Genomic DNA, 25532 nt, shown 5'->3' on the forward strand with positions numbered 1-25532 from the left:
ACCGAGTGCCGCACTGCGAGCTTGTAGATCTGCTATTTTTTGAAAAAGTCGTGAAGATGTGTGCAAATCTTTGAATATATGTATTTTCAAAGCGAACGTTTGTAACTCAAATTTTGCTTCTGGGTGGGTAAATATAATGGGTAAATATAATTTTGGGGGTCCTTCACATGAAAAAGTTTGAGCACCACTGACATAGTAGTCTCTCAAGAACAAACTAACTGAGCTCCAGTAAAGTGAAAAGGACCTTTTCTTTGACAATGGCTGGCCAGATTGCTGACATAGAAACATAGGTTTTTCAAAAAATCCTTAGAAGGATTCAAAAGACACTTATAGAATCGGGTCAAAATTCTAATTTTCACGATTTTTCAAAAATAGCAGATCTACAAGAGCTTGTATATCTGCTATTTTTCAATAGTTAAAGCATAAAATAATGATACACAATAATGTGTACACGTTCTAAATGGGTTAAAGTGAGTATATATGAGTATGTTCTATATACCGTAGCAGAGTGGTTGCCAAACCTTTTAGCTCGAGACCCAAAATGGAAATTTGATGTCTCCCACATGGGTCCTGACCCAGTGTTTGGGAACCACTGTTCTATAGCATACGTATATAGAACATACTTATGGCATAGAGTTTTATATTGGTCCTGTGAGAATGTGTGGTACAGTAAAAATACTGAGAAATTATTACAAATATTTTTTTCATTTAGACCATTTTCAAATCAAGAACCCCCAATTTCATTGTATTAGGCCGCAGATCCCCATCTTAAAATATGTTGTACCATGGATCCCCATAAGAGAAGATTTCTGTTGTTATAAATAAATAATTCCATAAATAAATGATTCCACATTTTTCAAGATTCTCCCAAATGTTTCAGACATAGCATATCTTTCAATTCACAACGCGCCGCTAGATCGGCTATTTTGCAACAGCCGGTTCCCCGTTTTGCTGGGGACCCCCTGGGGATCCCCAGTGATTTAGACCACATGACCAGCTGTTCAGAACACCTACAGTAGAGTAGCTTGTGGCAGAGAATGACATTACAATGCTGCTTCTAACTAAGACCACAGGGGGGCAGTATCATCATAAATAAACAGAAGATGAGATCTGTCTGGGGCCTTCTCAAAATACAATTGCGACTCAAAAACAGTACAATTAATATGTTCCCACACATTTAATGTATATGTTGAGAATGTCATAACTCATATAAACCTACTCAAATAAGGGGTGTTATATATAGAGAGAGCCTAAGTCTTACTTGCTTGCTGTGTCCAGTTCATCATCGTCGAGGCCAAGGCCCAAACCCATGGGGGACTTGTTGAAGTTCTGCTGCAGAGGACAACATACAGAGGTGGGATTAACCGTGTGTGTGTGTGTGTGTGTGCGTGCGTGCGTGCGTGCGTGCGCGTGCATGCAGACTTTTCTTTGACAGACACAAGGCTGCTTGCTGTCTGCTGTCAGTGGAGTCTCAGTAGGACATAATCTCTGTGGAAATCTTGTATGTCTAAAAACCGTTGACTTTTCAGGATAGCGTGGGGAAAATAGCCGATTTACAAGCTCACAACGCGCCGCTTAGCGACGCGTTGTGAGCTTGTAGATCTGCTATTTTCACTACTTTTAGCTTGACACTCTTATTCGACAAAGTGATGGCATTTTAAGTGACGGGGGAAAAAAACATAAAAAGTATAAAAATGGAGATGTGAGGTTTCTCCACGACAGCGATGACATGGCTTTGCTGTGCGTAGCACGCTGCCAACGCATCCTGGGACGTACGGAGAGGAACTCGGGTCACATGACTAAGATCCTCAACAATGGAATTTAATCAAACTCACTGCAGGCTGTGAATCACTGTCACTACATATAGATATACGTATACTGCAGCACATTGCAAGCTTATGGCTAACTGACGTCACCATACATTTGTCAGGTACCGTACTTTAGCACAAGTTACGTTTGTATATACCATATACGTTATATATATCGTATATACCATATACGTTTGTCAGGTATTGTACTTTAGGACAAGTTTGAGGTACTTTTACTTTACTTTTGAGTGTGTCCATTTTTTCAGTACTTGTCACTTCTAATCCACTACATCTCAAAGGCAAATATTGTACCACAATTAATGGCAGCTTTAGTTACTATACTACGATTACTTTGCAGATTTAGATCAGAAATCAGAAATATGAAATAAGCCCCAAACTTCATCTGATGCTATTTTCAAAAAAGTATTTTCAAATTGTCAAATTGAGTACTGCAATACTGCAACATGATGCCAATACATTTGTACTTTTACTTAAAGGGGATAACCACCCATTTTCAATATTGAACTATGTCATTAATATACCTTTGAGTTGTTATGTGGAAATAACAAAAAAGTGCTGTGTTGCCTAGAACTGGAGGATTGATTTTGGGGTTTAGCTTGCAAAGTACACGGTGATGATCCAAACCCCAAAATCAATCCTCCAGTTCTAGGCAACACAGAAGGGGGTAGGGACTTTTTGGAGCTGTGTGGAACACAAGCTCCCTATACGTGGCCGTGTGTGTGGGTCTGTCTGTCTGTCTGTCTGTCTGTCTCCGTCCGTCTATGTAGCCTAAACTTCGGCGCGTAACTAGTGCCGCACCATTTACGCCACTCGCACAATATATACATCAAAACGTGCGGCTCGGCCGGGAATGGTGTTCTATTACCTTTCGTTCCGATCCGCCTTACCATGCCGACGTAATCGGCAAAAAACGACGCTTAATTGTCCCCATTGACTTATAATGGGACAATGCAAGAAATCACTTTCAAGTATTTTTCTCTCGTAAACCATAGGAGCTACAGTTTCAAACCTCGGAGAGGAGATTCATAATGATTTTAAGAATGAATCGAAAAATAATTACATCACTCGGCCTCATGGTGGCGCTATAACGGCCCACTTTACGTTTTGCCCCGTAACTCTTGAACCGTAGATCGGAAAATTAAAATTCTTTTTTCCCTGGATTCCTTGGGTCAAGACGCATCTCCCCATATAGGCCACGCCCATTTGCGCCAGGATAGATTTTCCGCCATCTTGAATTTTCTCCAAAACACACTTTTTGCTCCTTTTCCTACATATTTTCTTCAAATGTCACAAAAATCGGTACACATGATCCTGGGTGACCAGAGAGGTGCTGTTGAGTCTAGCCTGCCCTGAGCATCAACTGCAATACACACACACACACACACACACACACACACACAGCTCCACTTCGAACAGAGGTTCGATTTTTTCTTAACTCATCTGGTGCCGATCCCGAACTAGTTCGGCTTTATTTCAATCCAATACAATCTTTTTTTTATTAATTCACTTACCCCGAACTGCTTGTAGAGTCGTGGGTGGTCCTGGCTCGCTAGCCGCTAGCCAGCTAGCCGTTCTACTCTGTCCGACGATATATTCCATTAAAAATGGTTTAAAATACATTTTTGAGCTCCCCAATGTTCACCCGATGTTCGGCGCCGCTTCCGATGAGTACACGAGTGTGCCGATCCCGAAGTAGTTCGGCTTTATTTAATTAAATGAATAAAATGATAAGAGGCCTTCTGAAGCCTGGCTTGATTTTTGTAGCTACTAGCCGAAAGCTAACAACGTCCCAGCCGGCCGTAATTTGCGAATGCAATCGCCAATCTCCGCCTAATCCAATGAAAGACCGCATCTTTAAAGGCTTATATCTCTTTTTTGTGTTTTAGGAAAGCGGCGCGAGGTTTATTTACGGCGAAATCGCCCAAAAATGATCTTTTAGATGACAAAATGGGAATAGCCATTCTGTTAGCATCTTCATCCGGGACATTTCCATGCCGTGCAGGAACGTGAGCACGTCAGGTCCTGGAAGCTGAAGTCCTGGAAGCTAAAGCACTCGCCTATGAGAGATGCGCTGGCATTCTTTGGCCCCTAGAGGGCGCTGGCACGCAAAGAGTTAATGTATAACAACTCAAAGGTATTATATTAATGACATAGTTCAATATTGGGTGGTTCTCCCCTTAAGTAAAAGTCAGAATCAAGGCCTTTTATTAAAGTTGAAACAGAAGTATTTCTACATTGTGGTATTGCTATTTTTGAGTACTTCTTCCACCACTGGCTCTATGTTTTTGCGCTGCCCAAATATATGAGCTCATTTTATTTGTCAGTGCAGAGCAGCAGTGAGTGATCGGTCGGTGTGAAGTGTAGTTGTCTGACACAGTGGGTTTAATAAGCCACCTGTGTACCATGTTTATTAGGCAGGTTAAAGAAGAGAGAGAGAGAGAGCCTTTACAGAGCAGGGCAGGGCCCTCCCAATGGGAGCACAGCTCTGCCCTGGGCCGCTTATTAACATGCCTTCCACTGCTACACACGTGTGTGTGTGTGTGTGTGTGTGTGTGTGTGTGTGTGTGTGTGTGTGTGTGTGTGTGTGTGTGTGTGTGTGTGCGTTTGCGTGTGAACTACATTTTTTCTATCTAAGTGACTCATCCCTTTACTTTTTATTTTGTCCACCCTATATGTTTTCCACAATCTCTCGCTCACTCCATCTTCTAGCTTATATCTCTGTCGGCGGTTCTGCCGTCCTCCCTCAGTTTCCACTCTCTCTGGTACCTCTCTTTCTGTTGCCATCTGGGCCTCATGGTGAAGCATGCTGCTACCATCCACCAGTGTCTCTTCACGCACGTTAGCATTACAACGTCACTTATTCTTACGAGAGAGGAATGTGTTCTGCTTTTTCTTCTTCTCCCCCCCCCCCCCCCCCCCCCCCTGCTTAACCCCGCCTCCGTGTGCGTCTCTGTGTGTTTCCCTATAAACGCATGCTCGCCACATTATCAAAGCCCATCACTGTGGGAGGGGTCCTTTACAACCCCCAAAGGGCCATGAAGGAGATGAGGTGGGCTTAAGAAAAACACACTGTGTATGTTTGTTATGTTTGCACTGTGGTGGTGGTGGGGTTGGGGGGGGGCTGGGTTAGCGAGAGAGCGGGCGGGGGGAACAAAAAAGAAAACCCTAAAAAAAGGAGGAGACGAGAATGAGAGAAAGAAGTTGAAGAACAGATGAAAAGTGGAACACGACATCGTGAACACACAAACTAAGTCGCGAGGGGAAAGGAAGGAAGCAAGATAGGGAGGGAGGGTAAGAAACAAGGAAGGATAGGAAACATTGGGAGGTGGGGAGAGAGACCTTAGAGTCACAGAGGATGACGCGCGTGCTGGGGCGTGGCTTTGGGGGACGGGGCGTGGGATTGGATGGGGACGGGACGGGGGGTGTGGGTTGGGCTTGAATGGCGAACCAAGCCGGTCCTGATTAGCTGACACAGTGCCAGCCAGACAGCCGGAATGTAACGTGTGGCTGGCCTGGCCTCATTTAAGGCCTCCGATCGGCCAGAGAAGACACACACACACACACACACACACACACACACACACACACACACACACACACACACACACACACACACACACACACACACACACACACACACACACACACACACACACACACACACACACACACACACACACACACACACACAGGTACACAGACATACACACACGTACTGTATGCACGCATGCACACACACATAATTGTATTATTATACTTGTGAGGACATCAACGTTGTAGTACAGCTTAGATTATGCGAAAAAATTAAAATATATAATAATAATACAAGCTCACAGTGAGCTTGTAGATCTGCTTGTATATCTTCTATTTTCAGTTCATGACAGCGCCATGCAAAGCCTAACTCCAGCCGTAAGTAACCCCTTAAAACCTAACCTCAAATGTCTGATCTTAACCCCAGCCCCAACCTGAAAGTGTTCCAGTTGTAAGCATAAGCCTAAAAATCCTGTTTAAAATAAAACAACCATTTCTCTTGTGAGGAACAGGAAAGTTGTCCCCACAATACGTATCTATTTCTCAAATCCGACTCACAAGTATAGTAATACAAGTACTGTAAGTACACAAGTACACACACACGTGCACGCATGCGCGCGCGCACACACACACACACGCACACACACGTCCTATTACAACAAAAAAAACACAAAGAGTTAAAGTGCCATTTTCTCCATAAAAGCCAGCGGAGGAGAAATGTGTGCAGCGGCCACTTAAGCCCCTCAGCCATCGGGCTAAACATGAACACATGTGGTGGCAGCGCTGATTGGCCGTCCCGCTCCCCCTCCATGGTAGCTCGCAGCTATAATGAAAGAGATTTCAGAGGGGCTCGGGCCTGGGATCCCTAAACAGCATTTAATGGATTCCTGTGTCAGGGCAGTAAATCTGGGCCCAGGCCGGCGTGCCAGCCAGCGAGACTCGGGGAGCGGTGGTGGGGAGGAGGGTTGAGGGGGAGGGCGACTGGAGAACGGAGATGCACCTGCGAGACACTGTGGTCGGACGGTGAATAAGCGCAATCGTTTGGGAGACATGAGTACAAATGTATGCGCCTCCATACACGGTCACACATACTGTAGGGGCGCATTATGTCCATGTAGCTGGACGTATATAAGTCACGGTGCTTGGATCTATTTAGCCAGTTCATTTGTGTCACGGTCTGCGTTTAGGGAAGCGGGGGGCCCCCTCTCTGTGTCTAGGTGTTTATTAAAGCAAGGTGAACCCAAACACATGCAGACGCAGGTCATGGTGGCTGGGCCTCTGATCTCCATTACAGCCTCGGTGCACTCAGGCAAAGAGGAAGTTCCACGGGGAGCAATTAATGGATGGTACTTCACTTCATTGCTTCATCAATTTGTCTTTCCCTCTCCTAGCTGTGACCCTTTAAGAGGCTGTTAAGCTGCAACGGTTTCCAATAAATGAGTGTTTCATTCGAGATGTGCCACAGAGTAACTTTTATATGCTACTTTTGTGAAATGCTTTACATACATCCAGTGTGAAAAATAAAGACCCCTTTCAATCAAATGGTACAGTACGTTTCAATCAAATGGTACAGTACGTTTCAAGACTCTCTGATATAATACAAGGCTAATTGTAGATAGGCAAATTATTGCAAATAAGTTACCAAAAAAGAGCTTCTGAAACCTACAGTAATAAATAATTCATATTTTTAGCAGTGTACTAAAGACTATCTCTCTGGTCCAGGCACATCACAATACACAGCCAAAGCCTGACCCAGCAAACCATAAGCATATTCTCTTTGTCACCATTGCTGTAATGGGAAACTGAAAGTGTTTTCCTTTCTTTCTTTTTTTTTTATAAAATATTGTTTTCATTATCTCCTTCTCTGTTCAACTGCTTGCTGTCAGTGACATACTTCACTGTTCCTCTCACTGCTTCTCTCACACAGACATAGACAGACAAACAGTATGATACACAGACAGACAGACAGACAGACAGACAGACAGACAGACAGACAGACAGACACATTTTGCCAATGCCTTAGCTCTTGGCTTGGGCATTCCTGCAATCTGCAGGCATCTCACAGCTGATTTATGGACATTACCGAGGCTTCCAAATATGAACACAAGCAGTTTACATTTGTAACCAAGCTGTATAATAGCATCCTTAAGACGTTGGTACTTAAGCACCTTGGTAAGGAATGCCTCTTCCAGACTGTGGTCAAATGTACATGCCACTTCTAAAACGGTCACTTCTCTACTGTACTCATTAACAACATCAACAACATCTGGTGTATAAGCTGTGAGATATAAAAAGGCATCATTTTCATTATTGTGCATGAACATGGCAGTTGAAACACAGGAGTGCTCATAGATTTTGGCAGATGATGAAGCATATCGTCTTTGTCGGGTGGAAACCTCGTATCTCCAAGTTTCAAATTTGTACGTTCTTTCGCAAAGTAAAGCCCTGCTTCATCATACAAGGCCGTCGCACAAAAGTAGTGAAAACAGCCGATCTACAAGCACACAACGCCTCGCGATGCGAGGAGTTGTGTGCTTGTAGATCGTCTGTTTTCACTAGTTTAAAACATTTTTAAAATGATAAACACAAAACGAACGGTATTGGACATACAAGGTTTTCACCCGACAATGACGATATCAACGTATGTCCGCACACATGCGCGCACACACACACACACACACACACACACACACACACACACACACACACACACACACACACACACACACACACACACACACACACACACACACACACACACACACACACACACACACACACCCTTCTTTTTCATATGTAAGAGACATTATGCAAAGAGCAAGGGTAAAGAGCCAAGTAAAAGATGCAGCAGTTTAACAGGAGCTAAAGAAACCATAAAAAAGGGTCAGGCTATTAAGTTAAATGTGGCAACGTCTCATAGTGTGGCGAAAGTCACTTGTGTCATGCTGAGAACACAGTAAATTCAGGTTCAGATCTGCGCGGCTCTTGTACGGTAAGCTGCTGCTATAAAAGGAAGCATTCAGGCTTCATTACTAGATTTTGTGGAAGTCATTCAAAACCATTACTTTGGCTTTTTTGATGCAGGGCACCTGACGAAAGAAATAAATGACTAGCAATTTCCACCAGTCTAGTCTGTGCAAAAAGAAAGTTGCAACAGCTAAAGTAATGTAGCTGCAAAGTGTTTAGTACAGGTTACATGGCTTTACATTTCTGTTTTGAGGTGAGGAAATGAGGCTCCGATTGGTAAATACAGTAATGCTCCAACTTTTTTTTTCTTTCTTTCTTTTAACTTTTTTTTACACTTAACTTCCAAATGTAACAGCCAAAGGAATGAAATCTATTTAAGAGACCAGGGGAAAGTCTTTATAAGTGATTCAATAAATCTATATTTCATTTCTGAAGTTATGAGAGGAAAATAGTCATCACTGTCCATTTCGGTAGAAGTATTTGGAGAAATAAACTTTCTCTCTCCCGTTCCCTTCCTTCCTTGCATGACTGGTTGTGCGGAACGACGCTGCCTCTCTGCGACGGGGGCCAAACGCTGGAGGACTTTAATAGCCCACCTTACGTTATACATTTCATATGGTATTTCTGAGTGGGCACTGATCTCACAGCTTGGCAGCGTACGCAAAGAGATGCCTGGAAAATGCAAACAAACCTCAGGGAGAGGCAGAGGCTTTGCAGAAGCGCGGCCAACTCTGTGCATGCCTGTTTAAGATCAGCTCATAGAATGAAAGAAAGAAGAAAATAAAATAAAAAAACATAAAAACATAAGGAGTGACAGAGCCAGGAGCAACTGCTCGCCTCTCCAACTGGCTACTGCTGAAAGCACACGCCCTTCTCTTTTACAAAAGGGCCCATCTTGAAAGAGGGAAAAAAGACATTATTCGCACTGTTAGAAAACTACACTCGTCCATTAAAATCACCCAGTGGATTGTACAGATGTGGATGGGTGCAGTGCCTCAAAAGAGCCAGGAGATGGCACTTTGGTTTCAGCCAAGAACTGAACTGGTCTCTGGAGGAGGAGAGGAACCAAAGGCTGGTTTATGCTCCTTCTGGTGATGGTGTCGCACACCAAAAATAGCAGACCTACAAGCTCGTCTGAGCTTGTAGATCTGCTACCTTCGACGAGCGATGGAGCGTAAATGAAGCATTATCCAGAGGCAGAGTCTGCAATTACATACAATTAACCATGTAAACACATAAGGGAATGGAGAGTTCCTTTACTTTCTTTACTTTAACTTCATGAGGAATCAAAGCAAGCTATTAGAAAAGCCATATGCTATTCACTTTTAACAGCATTGACAAAGAATGGCATACATTATAATGCATTCTATAACCAGTAAAATATACAGTAGTTTATCAATCTGTGACTAGGTTGAGATTATTAGCTGTGCAGTTGTGCATTAAAGCATAGCCTTACATATTCAGATGATATTGCACACATAATGTGCTTACAATGCCTTATGAGCAACATCTCTAGTCAAGTGTTACTGAAAGGCAAAACACAGCGTGCAGTTGTGCACGTATACACACAAATATACGTGTGCACACCAAGACTGACAGTTCCTGAAATGATCACCATGCAGATGCATGCATTCTCCAATTATAACAGAGACACGACACACTGCTACACTATCCATGTGTACAGTATATGTTATTAGCCAAGCACACGTAAACATTCTCTCTGTGATGACATGTGCATACGCTTGCACACACTGTACACACACTGTACACACACTGTACACACACTGTACGTGTACACACACACACACACACACACACACACACACACACACACACACACACACACACACACACACACACACACACACACACACACACACACACACACACACACACACACACACACACACACACACACACACTGTACACATTACAGTATGTGAGTTCGCTCCATGTTTCTCATCCGTCCTGGTCCGTGCCGTTATTCCTGGACTCTCTAAAGCCTAATTTATGCTTGGTCGAATGACGGAGTCACACGGTGATAACAGCAGACGGTCTACTATATGGTATGAATGGGTCTGAACCCGGGGAGGTGATGGTGTCACAACCAGAGCCTTGAGTGTTAACCTGCGGCCACAAGCCTCCTGGCTGTCACGTGCTAAACAATGGGTCATTCTGTTGGATTCATTCTCAGCCTGTCTGCTGAAAGCAGGCAGGAAGGTTGTTAGCGGCGTTAAGGATGGGAATGCAAAAACACAAGCGAAAACTAACTGTACTTCACTAACCTTTCAACCTGACATCCCTATTTTTACATGTTATTATAGGGGGAAATCCAGGGTCAGTAAGATAATAATTTTACTCTTAGATATACAGTAGGCTACAGTATTATCTCTTTTTCTGTATCTGTGTTTCATAACTATGGTACTGCCATGAGAACATAATTCAGTAAAGGTCTGTCCGTTTGTTTCCGATCAAATTTGATCAGATGTGGGTCAAATTATCAAAAACATTACAACATTTTCAAAAATATAAATACAACAAAAGCAGATTTAGCTCACAACACATTGCATTGTGAGCTTGGAGTTGGGCTATTTTTGCTATTAGTTGTACAACAAAGTAAATAGGGCTTAAATGGCTAGCTTGGATCACACAGGGTTGCACAGCTTCACACACACTCAAGAAGATATTCTATTTATGTCTGAAAGAGACAAGAAGTCAGTGTTGTTCTAGTCAAGGTAAAGGCTGACTCCCACATTCTTAATCAACAAGCTCAGGAAACGCAGTGAATCACCCACATCTCTGCGTACAGCTGGAACGAGTGTGCACGTGAGATCAACACTCATTCACATAAGTGCACGTCTCCACTGATCAGATGCGGCTTAAAATATGAATTTCATGACCCTGGTTGTTGTTCTGTGATTAATTAAAGGCTCGAGTCTGGGATTATTCATTTGGATTCAAGGACAGACACATGGGCAAATAAAAAAAATGATTAATGATGAATAAAGGTAACAGCATGATTTTTTTTCTTTCCCCGAGCAGAGGGAGGAAAATGTCTGCAGTCAGAGAGCCGCCATATTCATATTTCTGCGGTTCCTGACGGCAGGAAGAAAGTGTCTATGAATTATCCAGATGAATGGGCCTCCCTGGCTCTTTAATATGCAGGGATGGTGGAAGGAGGCAGCCTAGGGGCCAGGGGGGGCGTCTCCATCTGCCAGGCAGGCCAGCACTGAGGGCTGCACTAGGGCTACCTGGGTAAGGCTCATGGCACGGCCACTGTGACTGGGTCTGGGGAATATACAGCACACTGTATAATAGGAATGGGATGATATGAACATTTCATATCACGATTATTGTGACAAAATAAATCGCGATTTATGATATTATCGCCATGATCAAAATCCATTATCCTGGGGCGGAACGTTTGCCAAAGAATAGCAGATCTACAAGCTCATGTGAAAATGTCATATCACGATTAAATAAATCGTGATTTACGTTATTATCGCAATATCGCTTATCGTCCCATACCTACTGTATAAGTGTATACACCCCGGGACAAAATACTCAGTTAAAGCTGCTTTCTGGAACTTATTTGAATGAATAAATGTTATTTTAACCAATCTGTATTTTCATACTCAATAACAAGCACAATCTGCAGTGGTTGGAAGTGATCTCAGTCCCTATACCTTTCATTGATAAATGTAGACCCCTGCTGTCAGGTAGGAGGACACCTACTGGCCGGCAAGTAGTACTGCCCAAAGCTCATGAGCGCAATACAGTATCTCCCCAGGCCAAACAGGGACTCTGACTTGGAATGGCGGTATAAGTTTGGTCTCCTTCGTGGGAGACGTGGGTTCGAATCCCGGGTAGGTCATGAAACCACGCGGCTTGCAGCTTTTAATTTAACTGTGTACAAATGTAAGCAAAATGGGTCCATTTGGTAAATTTTGTGCACTCTCAGATTTACAAATGGAAACATTAACAGAGGATTTTACCGTGTAGGGAAAATAATTGTACGTAAGTCATGCTGAAAAGACAGAGTCCGGATTTGAGAGAATAAGAAAACATAAGTAAGGAAAGAGCAAGAATGAGAGGGCGAGAGAGAGAGAGAGAGAGAGACAGAGAGACAGGGCGAGTGAGAAGAGAAACAATGGCCCAACCAGATTATCCGTCCGCAACCCGGATGAAAGCTCCGACCTCAGAGAAGAGCGTCCAGCTTTTCAAACGGCTGTATCTTTCTGTAGGCGATGCAATGCTGCTGGGGTGGGGGAGTGGGGGGGGTCACTGAGGCTTTCTGAAACGCCTCAGTTCAACGCTAGAAAGCAAAACTTTTTCATGTCAGCTTCTCCATATTTTTGGTGTTTTTCTTTTCATTAATACCCTAATTGATCATACTACAGCAAAAATAGCAGATCAAGAAGCTCGCAACACGGCGTGAAGCGTTTTGAACTGAGCTATTTTCGCTATTTTTGAAAAGTAACAGTTTTGGACAGCGACAATAATGTATTTGGCCCCTGCGGACCTCTATCTGTAAGATTTGTGTTGTAAAAATGTTTCATATTGAAATATTGAAAGTTGTGAGAACCTATAAAATGATTTTGATGTTACTGTATATTACCGAAACTATTTCTTTCTGGGGACCCCCTAAAGGACCCCTGGGGGGTGGACCCCGCTTTGAGAACCACTGTTTTAGAGGCAGTTAGCATACGGTAAATACATGCTGATTCCCTGCTCTTACAGCTCCAAGTCCCAAGGTTTGTGATTCCCAAAATCACAGATCTACAAGCTCACAACTGGTCATGTTGAGCGTAGAGATCTTCTATTTCTGGCACGAGACAATGATGTACGACTACGTATAAAGCAGGCTTTAAGCAGGGAGCTGACTGTGGAGGACAGCACTAGAAATACAAACTGAGCGCTGTACACACCGCACTGAAACTGATGGACTATGTGAAAACACACACGCACACACGTGCACACACACACACACACACACACACACACACACACACACACACACACACACACACACACACACACACACACACACACGCTCATAAGCGCTGCTCTGGGACATGCCATCCTGTGTCCTGTGTGTCTCTGCACCAGTGGTCCCTGGGGACCCGTTACTGTGGCAATGAACAGGGATCAACGACAGGCTCAGGGGTGTGGTTGTGTGTATGTGTGTGTGTGTGTGTGTGTGCGTGCGTGTGCGTGTGTGTGTGTGTGTGTGTGTGTGTGTGTGTGTGTGTGTGTATGTGTGTGTGTGTGTGTGTGTGTGTGTGTGTGTGTGTGTGTGTGTGTGTGTGTGTGTGTGTGTGTGCGCGCGGGGGTGTGTGTGTGTGTCTATGTCTTTGTCCATCTGCGTATGTGTGTGTTTATCCATCAGTGTGCGTGCATGTATGCTTGCATGTGTGTGTGTGTGTGTGCGTGCGTGCGCGTGGGTGTGTGTGTCTATGTGTTTGTCCATCTGCGTATGTGTGTGTCCATCTGTGTGCGTGCATGCAGTGTGTGTGTGTGTGTGTGTGTGTGTGTGTGTGTGTGTGTGTGTGTGTGTGTGTGTGTGACCATTACACACAAGTTTGCCGCTAATCTCTGTATGCACGATAAAATCCTCCGTGTTCATTTAACTGTGTTATTTTAATGGACGTGTCCTTTGGGGTCAATTTGTTACCCTTTCAGAGTGAAATGAACACTGAGCATTTTACTGTGTGTTGGAGGCTATACTGTAGCTATGGGGGGGGGGGGGGGGGGGTCCAAAGAGGATATTCGAGGGGGGAAAAAAAGCAAAGGAAAAAAAGAGTCTTAATTGGGATTTCCGTTTCTCTTCTCTCCTCGACCATCACACCTCCCTCCTGCGCTCTGACTCTCCAGCCTCATCACACGCACGCACGCACGCACGCACGCACGCACGCACGCACGCACGCACACACACACACACACACACACACACACACACACACACACACACACACACACACACACACACACACACACACACACACACACACACACACACACACACACACACACACACACACACACACACACACACACACACACATACACACACACACACACACACACACACACTAATTAGAGACAGGGGGACCCTGCCCAATCACACCCTCGCATAAGTGGGACCAGAAAAAAGGCTGTGCGTGTCTGAGTGTGTCTGTGCATTTGTACTATACTGTACTGTACTGTACTGTATACGTGTGAGTTTATAAAGTACTAGTCTAATGGCGTATGTGGGCAATGGCTTGATTCATACTTGCAGTAGCTGCATGCGTGTGTCGCACACTGAAAATCTACAAGCTCACAGCCCGATGCGCAGTGAGCTTGTAGATCGGCCATTTCCAGTGTGTAACAACTCCAAGGGTTCACTGCTGGATAACTCAGTGGTTCTTAAACTGTGGTCCGGGGACCCTCGGGGGTCCTCGAGGAGGTTTGGGTCTGTAAATCTGAGTGCGTCCCAGAGTTACTTGTAGATTTGGATTATTATTACAAAATATAAAGTAACCACTTTGTGAGCTTATAGATCGGCTATTTTCTAAAGCTTTTTTGATTTTTTTTTTAAAACTTCTAAAATGGTACATTCTGCATAATGAATACTTTCTACTTTTGATCCTGTACTGCAAGTACATTTTGATGCCGATATACTTTTGTACTTTCACTCGAGTAAATTTGGAATACTGGACGTTTTTCTACAAGGTGACATTGATACTTTTACTTAACATTGAGTACTTCTTCCACCACTGCTTGAAAAGAAGAAGTTTGTCGTATAAGTGAAACACACACACACACACACACACACACACACACACACACACACACACACACACACACACACACACACACACACACACACACACACACACACACACACCCCTGTGCAAATCTAATACTGCGCGTTTGCACATTTTCTAACGACGGTACAAAGTAGACAACACGCCCAACTCTTCAGAGGAAATGCTGACCAGCAGAGGAGCTGCTTTGTGGACTATCTGTCCTGTTTCACAGAGAGGAGTCTGTATACCGTACGGAAACACACACATGAACACAAACATTACCTGCTGTCAGGCAAAAAACCTCGCATCTGCAATATTTCAATATTTCACATTTTCCGTTGCAAACGAACGCCCTGCTTCATCAATCATATAAGCGTGTCGCACAAAAGTAGCGAAAATAGTCGATCTACGTCGCATCGTGAGCTGTTGGGAGCTTGTGGTTATTGTAGATATTTTCACTATGTTAATTGAAATGAAAATGAACAGTGTTGGACGTGCAAGGTTTTCACCTGACAGTGACGATTACATCTGGCATCCTGACAAACTAATGTACATCAAAGAACCGCTGCAACGCAGACAGAGATGACTGGGGATGTGGAGGAGAGAAGGGGGGAGAGAGGAGTGGGGGGGGGGGGGAAATGGACATGGCAGAGAAGGGAGGAGGAGTGCCGTAACAAGTCTGTCAGGTAACGACGGAACCCGGCCCAGAACCGACTCAACGTGTTGTCAACGCATTTATACAGAGGCATGTGTACAGTACAGTCAGTGTGTGTGTGTGTGTGTGTGTGTGTGTGTGTGTGTGTGTGTGTGTGTGTGTGTGTGTGTGTGTGTGTGTGTGTGTGTGTGTGCGCGCGTGCGTGCGTGCGTGTGTGTGTGTGTGTGTATGAGCGTGTGCGTGTTGTGTGTGTCTTACACGTCTAATTTTCTGCAGTCTCCTTGGAGATAGGCTGTTGGTGCTGGTGGGAGACCCAGCACGGAACGTCATCCCCTCATCCTCCTCTTCCTGAGAGAGAGAGAGAGAGAGAGAGAGAGAGAGAGAGAGACAGAGAGAGAGAGAGAGAGAGACAGACAGACAGACAGACAGACAGACAGACAGACAGACAGACAGACAGACAGACAGACAGACAGACAGACAGACAGACAGACAGACAGACAGACAGACAGACAGACAGAGACACAGAGAGAGACAGACACAGAGACAGAGACAGAGAGAGGGGGGAGAGAGAGTGAGAGGGAAGAAGAGAGTGAGCAATATGTACATCGATTTATTACATTCATTGATGAACTTAATGGATTGGTTATTTGAGTAATTAGTGGTTGATTCAACAAATGAATAAAACATGGTTGTGGTTTTGGTATTTCAGGGCGTTCAGTACATTGTGTTGTTGCCTGAGGTTATATCCAACCAAGGATCAGTGTATCAGATTCAGCCAGGCCCCAGGCTGGATAATGAGGCCAATGACTATCATTTGTTTATCACATGCCCGATGCTTTATTTATTCACAAATACAACAAGAAAATAGCATTGGATCAACACTTTAATTCAATAAATAGATTAACATTACTGTCAACAAGAGGAACTGCCCCAGCAAATGTAATGGTGGTCGTGTTGGGATTTCCCTACCGTATGGTCAGTAATGTTTAGCTATAGGGATGGATACAGCTTTACAACCCTCTCATTTATCACCCCCCACTCAGAGTAAATACAGGCTGGCTATGTGATAAATGCATAATGTACACACAAAATTACACTCACAATTTAGGCATTTAGCAGCCATTTAACAAAATGAATGAAGTGTGACAAGCAGGGAACAGGCTGACGTTTGTTGTGGTAGTTTGAGTTGAAGAATGCTTTGTGTGTGTGTGTGTGTGTGCGTGTGTGTGTGTGTGTGTGTGTGTGTGTGTGTGTGTGTTTGTCAGAACATGGTTAATCTTTTGTTTTTTTCCTCCCCCCCCCCCCCCCCCCCCCCACTGACATATCAAGCTTTCAATTGCCCTATCAAAGCCACCAGGCTTATGGAAACATACACGTCGTTATATTAGCTTTGAGGAAATCACAGGGCTTCACTGATGAAATATGCAGACAATAAAGGCGAGAGAGAGAGAGAGAGAGAGAGAGAGAGAGAGAGAGAGAGAGAGAGAGAGAGAGAGAGAGAGCGAGGGTCCAATGACATGACAGGCCATAGCCAGAGGCACGCTGGTTAAAAATGTAACGGCCCCTGAACAAAGCGCTAAGCAGGTTTCACAAGCCATTAAAGGAGCCTGCGTCAGAACCGCACGATCCATGTAAAGCAGCCTCCCTGTCTGTCCCTATGAGGGAGAGTGTCTGTTATTACTGTATGCGGACGTGTGGACAGTTCTGTGTGTTTGTGAGGTCCCACATATGTCTAATCAACGTGTGTGTGTGTGTGTGTGTGTGTGTGTGTGTGTGTGTGTGTGTGTGTGTGTGTGTGTGTGTGCGCGTGTGTGTGTGTGTGCGTGTGTGTGTGCGTGTGTGCGTGCGTGCGACACAGAGAGAGGTGTGAAGGTGCAAGGTGCTCACCCTTGCTTTAAGTCTGCCCTTAAAGTTTCGAATGCCACTTTTTGCATGACTCTTGGCCTGTGAGAGAAAACACACACACACACACACACACACACACACACACACACACACACACACACACACACACACACACACACACACACACACACACACACACACACACACACACACACACACACACACACACACACACACACACACACACACACACGCACACGCAGAGCTAATCAAAACATGCTGCATTAACATGCTACTCTGCTTTCATGTAACATCAAGACATGCTTTGATCCCTGTGGCCAAAAACACAGAGACAAAAGCCTGGATAAGAGCATCTTGCACACTGATACAAGACAAGGGACTTACTGTAGTACAGTATATGGGGCTCTCCTAGATGGGACCAACCAGAGCCGTTGATAGAGGGAGAGTTACGACATTCCTTTACTCTCTCACCGTGCCATGATCAGGTGCTTCATGTTATTGCGTGTGCTTCGTCTTATGAGGATTCAATGAGGGAAACTATACAGCTGTGGTCAAACAGTGGGTCGTGGACCATTTACTCGCGAGTAAATATTTTCTCACTTTCCATATTGTTTTAAATTATTATTTCAAAAGATTTAAAAAAAGTTCCATTAAAATTGTCATTAATATTTAAGAAGTTGTGAAAATAGCAGATGCAACGGCTATTTAACTAGTTTTGGTCGCGGTGAGAGAAATGTCTCTTTTGGGTCTCAAGCTAAAGTGTTTGGCAACCACCACAGTATGTCCATATATGGGCATTCCAAGATATGGGCTTAATATTGATGACATCAGGGATCTCTATTATATGGGCATAAAAGGGCCAAGGACGGAATGGTTAGCACCGCTCAAATATGGACAAGGACTGACAGATACAGAGATATCTATATATGGGCAGACAGAATACATTTCCCAGTAGATTCCTCGTGACTCATGTCAGGGCAACCACACTTGCTATTTCCTAGAATTTCATCTTTCAAGTTTGTTTTTGAGCAGTGCAAACCACTCCTATGCCCTGCTTTTTGTTACAAAATGATGATGTCACTAATGATGATGACATGAGTTAGCCAGACCAATGAAACACTTCGATTTTGTTGATTTGTCCATGATGTCATACAGGCACAGAGGCTTCTGATTGGTTTACCCTGATTTAGAACGCGTTTAGGCCGAACAAATTAGTATGGTGTCATAAACACGGAGGCATAGATACTTCTGATTGGTTGGCTTTAGCCAAAAAATATCTACCGTTCATGTTTGTCATACTCCCCCTCCTCATTAGTGTTTGCACCGCTCACTTCACACAGGTGCGATTTTTACTCTTATGCACTTGTACACAAGATGTAACAATAAAAAAAAGAATTGAAAAACATGGTTGGTTGAACTGGAATTTCACATCTGTATGTGCCGTCATCTAGCTTATAAATATGAGACAAACTGGCAAATGCTGTTGTAGAAACTGACTGATACATAAACATACATGATAAAAGCAACAGGTGAGTAGTAGATAATTAGCAATTAGAAAAACTGAACAATGTGTTCACTGTTCAGTTTTTCAGTAATTAGCAATAGATTGGCTAATGACTGAAAAACTGAACAGTGAACACATTACATTGAAGGAAGACAAGGGGCAGGTCTAGAGGGAAGGATTCCTTACATACTGTACAGTATGTATTTAATTCGAGATTCAAAATGTTTAATTACATCTTACATACAGTAAAATTATTTTGTTTTAGTTCCTCAACACACAGCACCTGCAGATGTGTGTGTGGCTCTACTTCTAAATAGTTTTCCTATGTGAATTTGTACACTGCACACAATGTGTGTTGTACAGCATTGGATGAATCGGAGGGACATTTTTATTTTGCATTAAGCGGCTACATGTTGAACATTTGTGGTCTTTGTAGCTAAACTTACCTTAGTAATTGCTTTGTTGATATATGCCCCTCCTCCCTGGAAAGCAGAGTACACAAATTATGATGATCCATCCATCCATCCATCCATCCATCCATCCATCCATCCATCCATCTCCCACATACCACCTCATTTCATCCCCATGCAGAAATACACAGGATTCATTATCAATATTCAGGCACAAACCAATATAAGGATCTCATAAACATAACGTTGCTGTCGGTCAGAAACCTTGTATCTCCATAATTCATTTTTGTTGTTGTAAATGAATGCCCTACTTCGTCATATTACAGAATCACACTAAAGTAGCAAAACTAGTCAATCTACAAGTAGATTGGCTATTTTTAGCTATTTGGAATATTTATTATTTGGAATTTTTTAATAAATATTGAAGCAATGAAAAGCTTGTGACAAAAATAATACTGTAACTTCCTTGAATACATTGGAACACAGGTTCTTTCCATTTACTGAAAAGTAACCATTAAGAACATACAAGGTTTCCAGCGGACAGCGACGATAAGCAACATTCTTTGGAAGGTGTCTTCACTTAGAAACAGCCTCTACTCAAACAGGGACTTGGGAGAAGGGAGGCCTGTTTGATTGATTCTACACTGAGTTCTGCAGACTGACTGCACAGTGTATACCCAGATATCTCCTCTATCTCCTCTGCTACAGTAGCTCTGTCTGACTGGCTGCATCTCTCTCTCTCTCTCTCTCTCTCTCTCTCTCTCTCTCTCTCTCTCTCTCTCTCTCTCTCTCTCTCTCTCTCTCTCTCTCTCTCTCTCTCTCTCTCTCTCTCTGGTATTCAGTGTGAGCGCAAGGCGCCAGAACAGAGCTAAATGGCTAAACAGTGTAAATGGCAGCCGGTCTGCGTTTCAGAAGTGGGCAGAGGGGTGGAGGGGCCGAGGTGAAGGCCCCCCCTCTTATAGATCCCTGTCAGTCAGGAAATGTGAACTTTAACAAACCTTTGAAGAGCACTCTAGAGAACTAATTCAGCCTCGGCTGAGGAGTGAGAGAGAGAGAGAGAGAGAGAGAGGGGGAGAGAGAGAGAGAGAGAGAGAGAGAGAGAGAGAGAGAGAGAGAGAGAGAGAGAGAGAGAGAGAGAGAGGGGAGGGTGTTGGGAGAGTGGGAAAGATAGTGTGCTAGGCTAGAGGGTGGGACAGAGAGAGAGAAAGAGATGACGGAAAGGGGGAGAGAGAGAGAGAGGGGGGGAGGGAGACATGAGAAGGAAAGAATAGGATGGGAGAGAAAAAGACGAGAGAAAAAGAGCAAACAAGAGAGAGAGAGAGATTGAGAGAGAGGGAGAGAGAGAGAGAGAGAGAGAGAGAGAGATCTGTGTTCCTGGTCGGTTCAATGGAGTAACGCTTGTGTTTGCTGCCAGATCAACATGTCATGTCGGAACGTGTCTTGTCGCGTCAAATCACTTCTGTCTCCCCCTCTCTGTCTGTCTCCCCGTCTGTCTGTCGTCTGTCTGCCTGTCTGTCTGTCTGCCTGCCTGTCTGTCTGTCTCCACTGTCCTATTGCACGCCCTGCTTCACACAGCAAAGCGTTCATTCAGCCCCTTCATTCCAAAGGCAACAGCAGGACTTCAAACAGAGAGACGTGTCAATCACACTCTCAATTAAATATAACTCTGGGGGAAATAAATAAATATATAAATGGAAAAAACAGGGCCTCAGATAAAAGCATTTATAGGTACAGTGAGCAGGATGGATATTCAATGAATACCTTCACGGTATGCATCCACTGTTGGTAAGACTTTGAATTACCTGGAAGGGGTGAAGAAAACATAGAGATAGAGAATTAGTTGTGTTACACTTAATATTCATTTAGCAAAAGTACCATATAATTTCTTGGGGAAAATGTGTGGATGGTTTGTATACAATTGCCATTGTGGTTTATTTGGACGACAACTTTGCATGAGAGGTGACAAACTCTTTAATAACCACATGAACCCGACATCCCTGTATACAGTATGTTGTAATAGGCAAATATTACAGCACACAACGCGATGCCTTGTGAGCTTGTAGATTTAATATTTTCTGCAAAAGACATTGCAGAAAATATTCAATGAAGTATATACAATTATACAGGGTTTAAGTGGTTAACAGATGTTTTGTTACAGTATTACTATGTACGGACAACGCATTGTCCTGCCTGATTGACAAGAGACGAGACAATGAAGGTGACAGAATACAATAATGGCTGCGAATGGAGTGCAATGCCACGGCAATGCTCGACAGAAGGTATGTTACAGTATTTGTTGACTGGCTACCACTGGCACATCCAATTAGTGTGCTTGCAAAGCTACAGACACAGAAGAGAAGTGTTCTGTCTCATATCTGTTATTCTTATTCCGCCCCTACTTTGCCGTCTAACTGAAAATAACAGTGATAAAGTTAAGCAATCGACGGCGAAAAAAAAAAGCCATCACGCTTCTGAAGAAGAGAATAGATATAGGCTGAGTGGAAGCTGGCTTTCATGGTGATGGATTGGGGCACAGTTTGTTCTAAGGAGCTGAAGCCACGACACATGAGGGTGTGAAATCACTGAAATAAGAGTGGATAGGATGGAGGGACAGCAACACCATCCTCACATAATAAGGCAGAAATCCATCACCGCGTTGCAGAATAATCAAAGCTGGTGTATATTCTGAGCTGAAAGTCCTGTTTGTACGTTGCACCATGCTGACCATTGTACTGTGATGCACTGACCAACACTTATTTACGACAATATCATGTTAATTATTTGACAACCCTCATTTGTTTTATAGAAGGGGATTCACCCATAGGTGGCCCTCCTATCCAGTCAAATAGAACATGTACAATTCTCCCATTTAACCAACAGGTTTTCATGTGACACACACAAGAGATGCATTCCAGACGCATAAGAAACAAAGCCGTGACGCAACATTTACTCTCAGCACCGCTTTCCACCAAGCAACGTTATTTTAGTAGATGGTAGTTATTAATGTCATGCGTTCTCTACTTGCCATGACTTCTGTTTTTATCGCTTTTAATTATTACGTCTCACATTTTTCTCAGCGCTTTCATTTCCTAGATGAGCACCCTGGATTAACATTTGCGACATTGTTATTCAAAACAAACACAATGGCCCTGATTGATTGGGGTTGGCCTTGGATCACTCACTTCCACAGAAGCCTCCGTCTGTGATCTCCTCCTCAAACATGTCGGTGAAGCCTCGGCCTGCGTTCAATTTGGCCAGACGTCCGTCGATGAACTGCAACCATAAATCACACCAACACGCTGATTAGAGTCAGGAGAGGTGGGCATACATGCACGCACAACAACACACATGGTTACATTTAAGACATATATAAACACACACACACACACACACACACACACACACACGCACGCAAGCACACACACACACACACACACACACACACACACACACACACACACACACACACACACACACAATATACCAGTAAGACTCCCTAATCGGGAGATAAGCGACCGTCAGGTCACATACACAAACTTTAGAAGGCAATGGTAGCCAATCAGGAGGGAATATGGGAAATGGGACAGATCCATGTTGATGACATGACTGTAGAGATACTGTGTACCGCTTTGCATTATTTTAGGGCAAAATATGTAGGAGCAGTGTACAAAAATGTGTTTTGCAAGAATCGGCCTCATGGTGGCGCTAGAAGAGGGCCATGTGAGAAATTAGGGGTGTGAGGTTGTGGTTTGGCAACCAAGGAGTGTGTGCAAAGTTTGGCATGGATAGGGGCAACGGTGGCAGAGATAGAAGTGTGATGTGACGTGTGACGGACAGACAGACAAACTGACTGACAAACTGACTGACAACCGGTGGAGGTTTTAATATTAACTGCGACCTGACGTTCGCAACAAAACAAAACAGTACATACTAAAATCCTCATGTTAGTACATTCTCGGTGGTTAACCACTTAAACCCTAGTAAAACGGTTGCAACAGTATTTGTTACCAAATCTCTTATGTCAAAAATAGACAATATTATATTTGGCTAATGTTCCCCCACAGAATATGGATGCTGGATTTTACTGTGGGGCATTAATCCTGGCAGATTAGGCAGGTTGCAGGTAATAGGGATTTGGTAATGTGGAGCAGGTGAGGGATTAGGGCAGCAGACTACACGCTGCATGCTGTCTGAGACTTGTGGAAGTTTCATTTCCTCCCTTTGTCACATGAAGAGCGTAAAACGCAAACTCATAAATATGGCCCTAATAACCCAGACAGCTACCGCGGCTCACTGGTGCACATACACCCATGCATGAACACACACACGCACACGCACACATGCACACGCACAAACATACGCACACGCGCGCGAGCACACGCACGCATGCACACACACTACTGATGCATGTGTACAGTAAAAACAAATGCTACATTTTGCACTGTCTGGCAAGCACACATGCAAGAAATGTGTGAACACAAACGCACACGCACGCGCGAGCATGCGCACACACAGCTTCTCTTTATCATGGAAATACAACACAAAAGAGCAGCGTTGTAATTTAACAACCCATGACCAAGTATACTACATAGGACAGGAAGAGCAAAGACCAAAATAATAATAGTAATATAATAAGAAACATCTCAGTACGCACAGCATGAGTTGTGGTTCTCAGCTTTGGTAAAGTCTAATTTATACATGGTTGCGTATCGAGTTTTGCACTGAAATGATATATATGTCATCACTGTCGGGCAGAAACCTTGTATCTCCAAGTTTCAAGGTAAAGCCCTGCTTCATCATACAAGTCGCACAAAACTAGTGAAAATAGCACACAATGCTTGTAGATCATCTATTTTCACAACAATATAATTTGGGGTGTGAGACACCAACGTGCAACTAAGTATAGTGTAAATCAGGCGTAACGCTTCAGTGACCTGGCGACCACGTGAACATGGAGAATAATGTCTCATTAATTCATGAATTATGTCTTATTAATTCATTAATGTCCAGCAGGTCTCATTGTTAGCAGCCAGCACACACACATTTCAGTCTTCAGCCTGTATTTGAATGAATGTTTTAATGTTCAAAATGAACCAATCTGTCCCAGAACAAAAGGATTGACGTTCAACTACTTAACAGTTTATGTGTGTAGGACAGCTGCTGCACCAATGTGATGAAACAATATAGTTTTTAATACTTTAACACAGTGGTTCTCAACCTTTTCAGGTCGCAACTCCCAAAATAATCATATTTTAACTGGGGACCCCCACCCTGACGAGCACTAAGATTTGAGTGTGAAAATAGTAGATCTACATGCTCACAATGCTAGATCTGCTATTTTCACAATACCCTCTATACACATAAACTTTATGTTAGTTTGTTTACTGTGGAGTGAGAAAACAATGTTGCACATTAGGTTAATCATCTGGGGACCCCCAAAATAATTTGGGGACCCCCCTGGGGGTTGAGAACCACGTACTGCTTTAAAGGAGCTATAGTCAACTTTTTCTTGAAAAACGGATGCTAAAATACAAATAATGTTTCGAAAATATTTTATAAAGAAATAAAATAATCATTTTGGCCATTGTCGGACCGACACTTTGTTTACATTCTAGTCTATTCTTTGATAGTGTTAGACTAGGATGTAAACAAAGTGTCGGCCCGACAATGGCCAAAATGATTATTTTATCATTATTTTACGCTTTTTGAGGTCATTTTTTCATTGAAACACATATATAAAGCTTGTTTTTTTATAAAATATTTTAGATTTCTTTTTTTATTTTAGCATCCGTTTTTCAAGAAAAAGTTGACTATAGCTCCTTTAACATAAGCATAAAGGCCCATTCCCACTGGGCCAGATAACAGATAAAAAAAATCTCTTTCTCCAGATATTTTTCCATTCAAAAACACTTACTGCAGCAAGGTGTACAAAATGCATCAACATCAGTGTTTGGGAGTGGATCTCAGAGGAAACCCTGC

At 43.4% G+C, this 25532-nt stretch overlaps 1 protein-coding gene across 1 annotated transcript in view; it reads right to left on the reverse strand.

Annotated features, from left to right (window-relative positions):
- dennd1b (DENN/MADD domain containing 1B) overlaps positions 1 to 25532 on the reverse strand; it is a 190385-nt gene that overhangs the window by 5236 nt on the left and 159617 nt on the right. Inside the window, exons 16-21 of the mRNA XM_080732823.1 lie at positions 22736 to 22826; positions 21315 to 21355; positions 19590 to 19625; positions 17661 to 17717; positions 16032 to 16121; positions 1262 to 1332 (exon numbers count right to left, since the gene is read on the reverse strand). Of these exons, the coding sequence (XP_080588949.1) occupies positions 1262 to 1332; positions 16032 to 16121; positions 17661 to 17717; positions 19590 to 19625; positions 21315 to 21355; positions 22736 to 22826 (386 nt within the window). The remainder of the gene's footprint in view (positions 1 to 1261; positions 1333 to 16031; positions 16122 to 17660; positions 17718 to 19589; positions 19626 to 21314; positions 21356 to 22735; positions 22827 to 25532) is intronic.

Source organism: Nannobrachium achirus, assembly GCF_963921795.1.
Source record: "Nannobrachium achirus genome assembly, chromosome: 1".
Lineage (NCBI taxonomy): Eukaryota > Metazoa > Chordata > Actinopteri > Myctophiformes > Myctophidae > Nannobrachium > Nannobrachium achirus.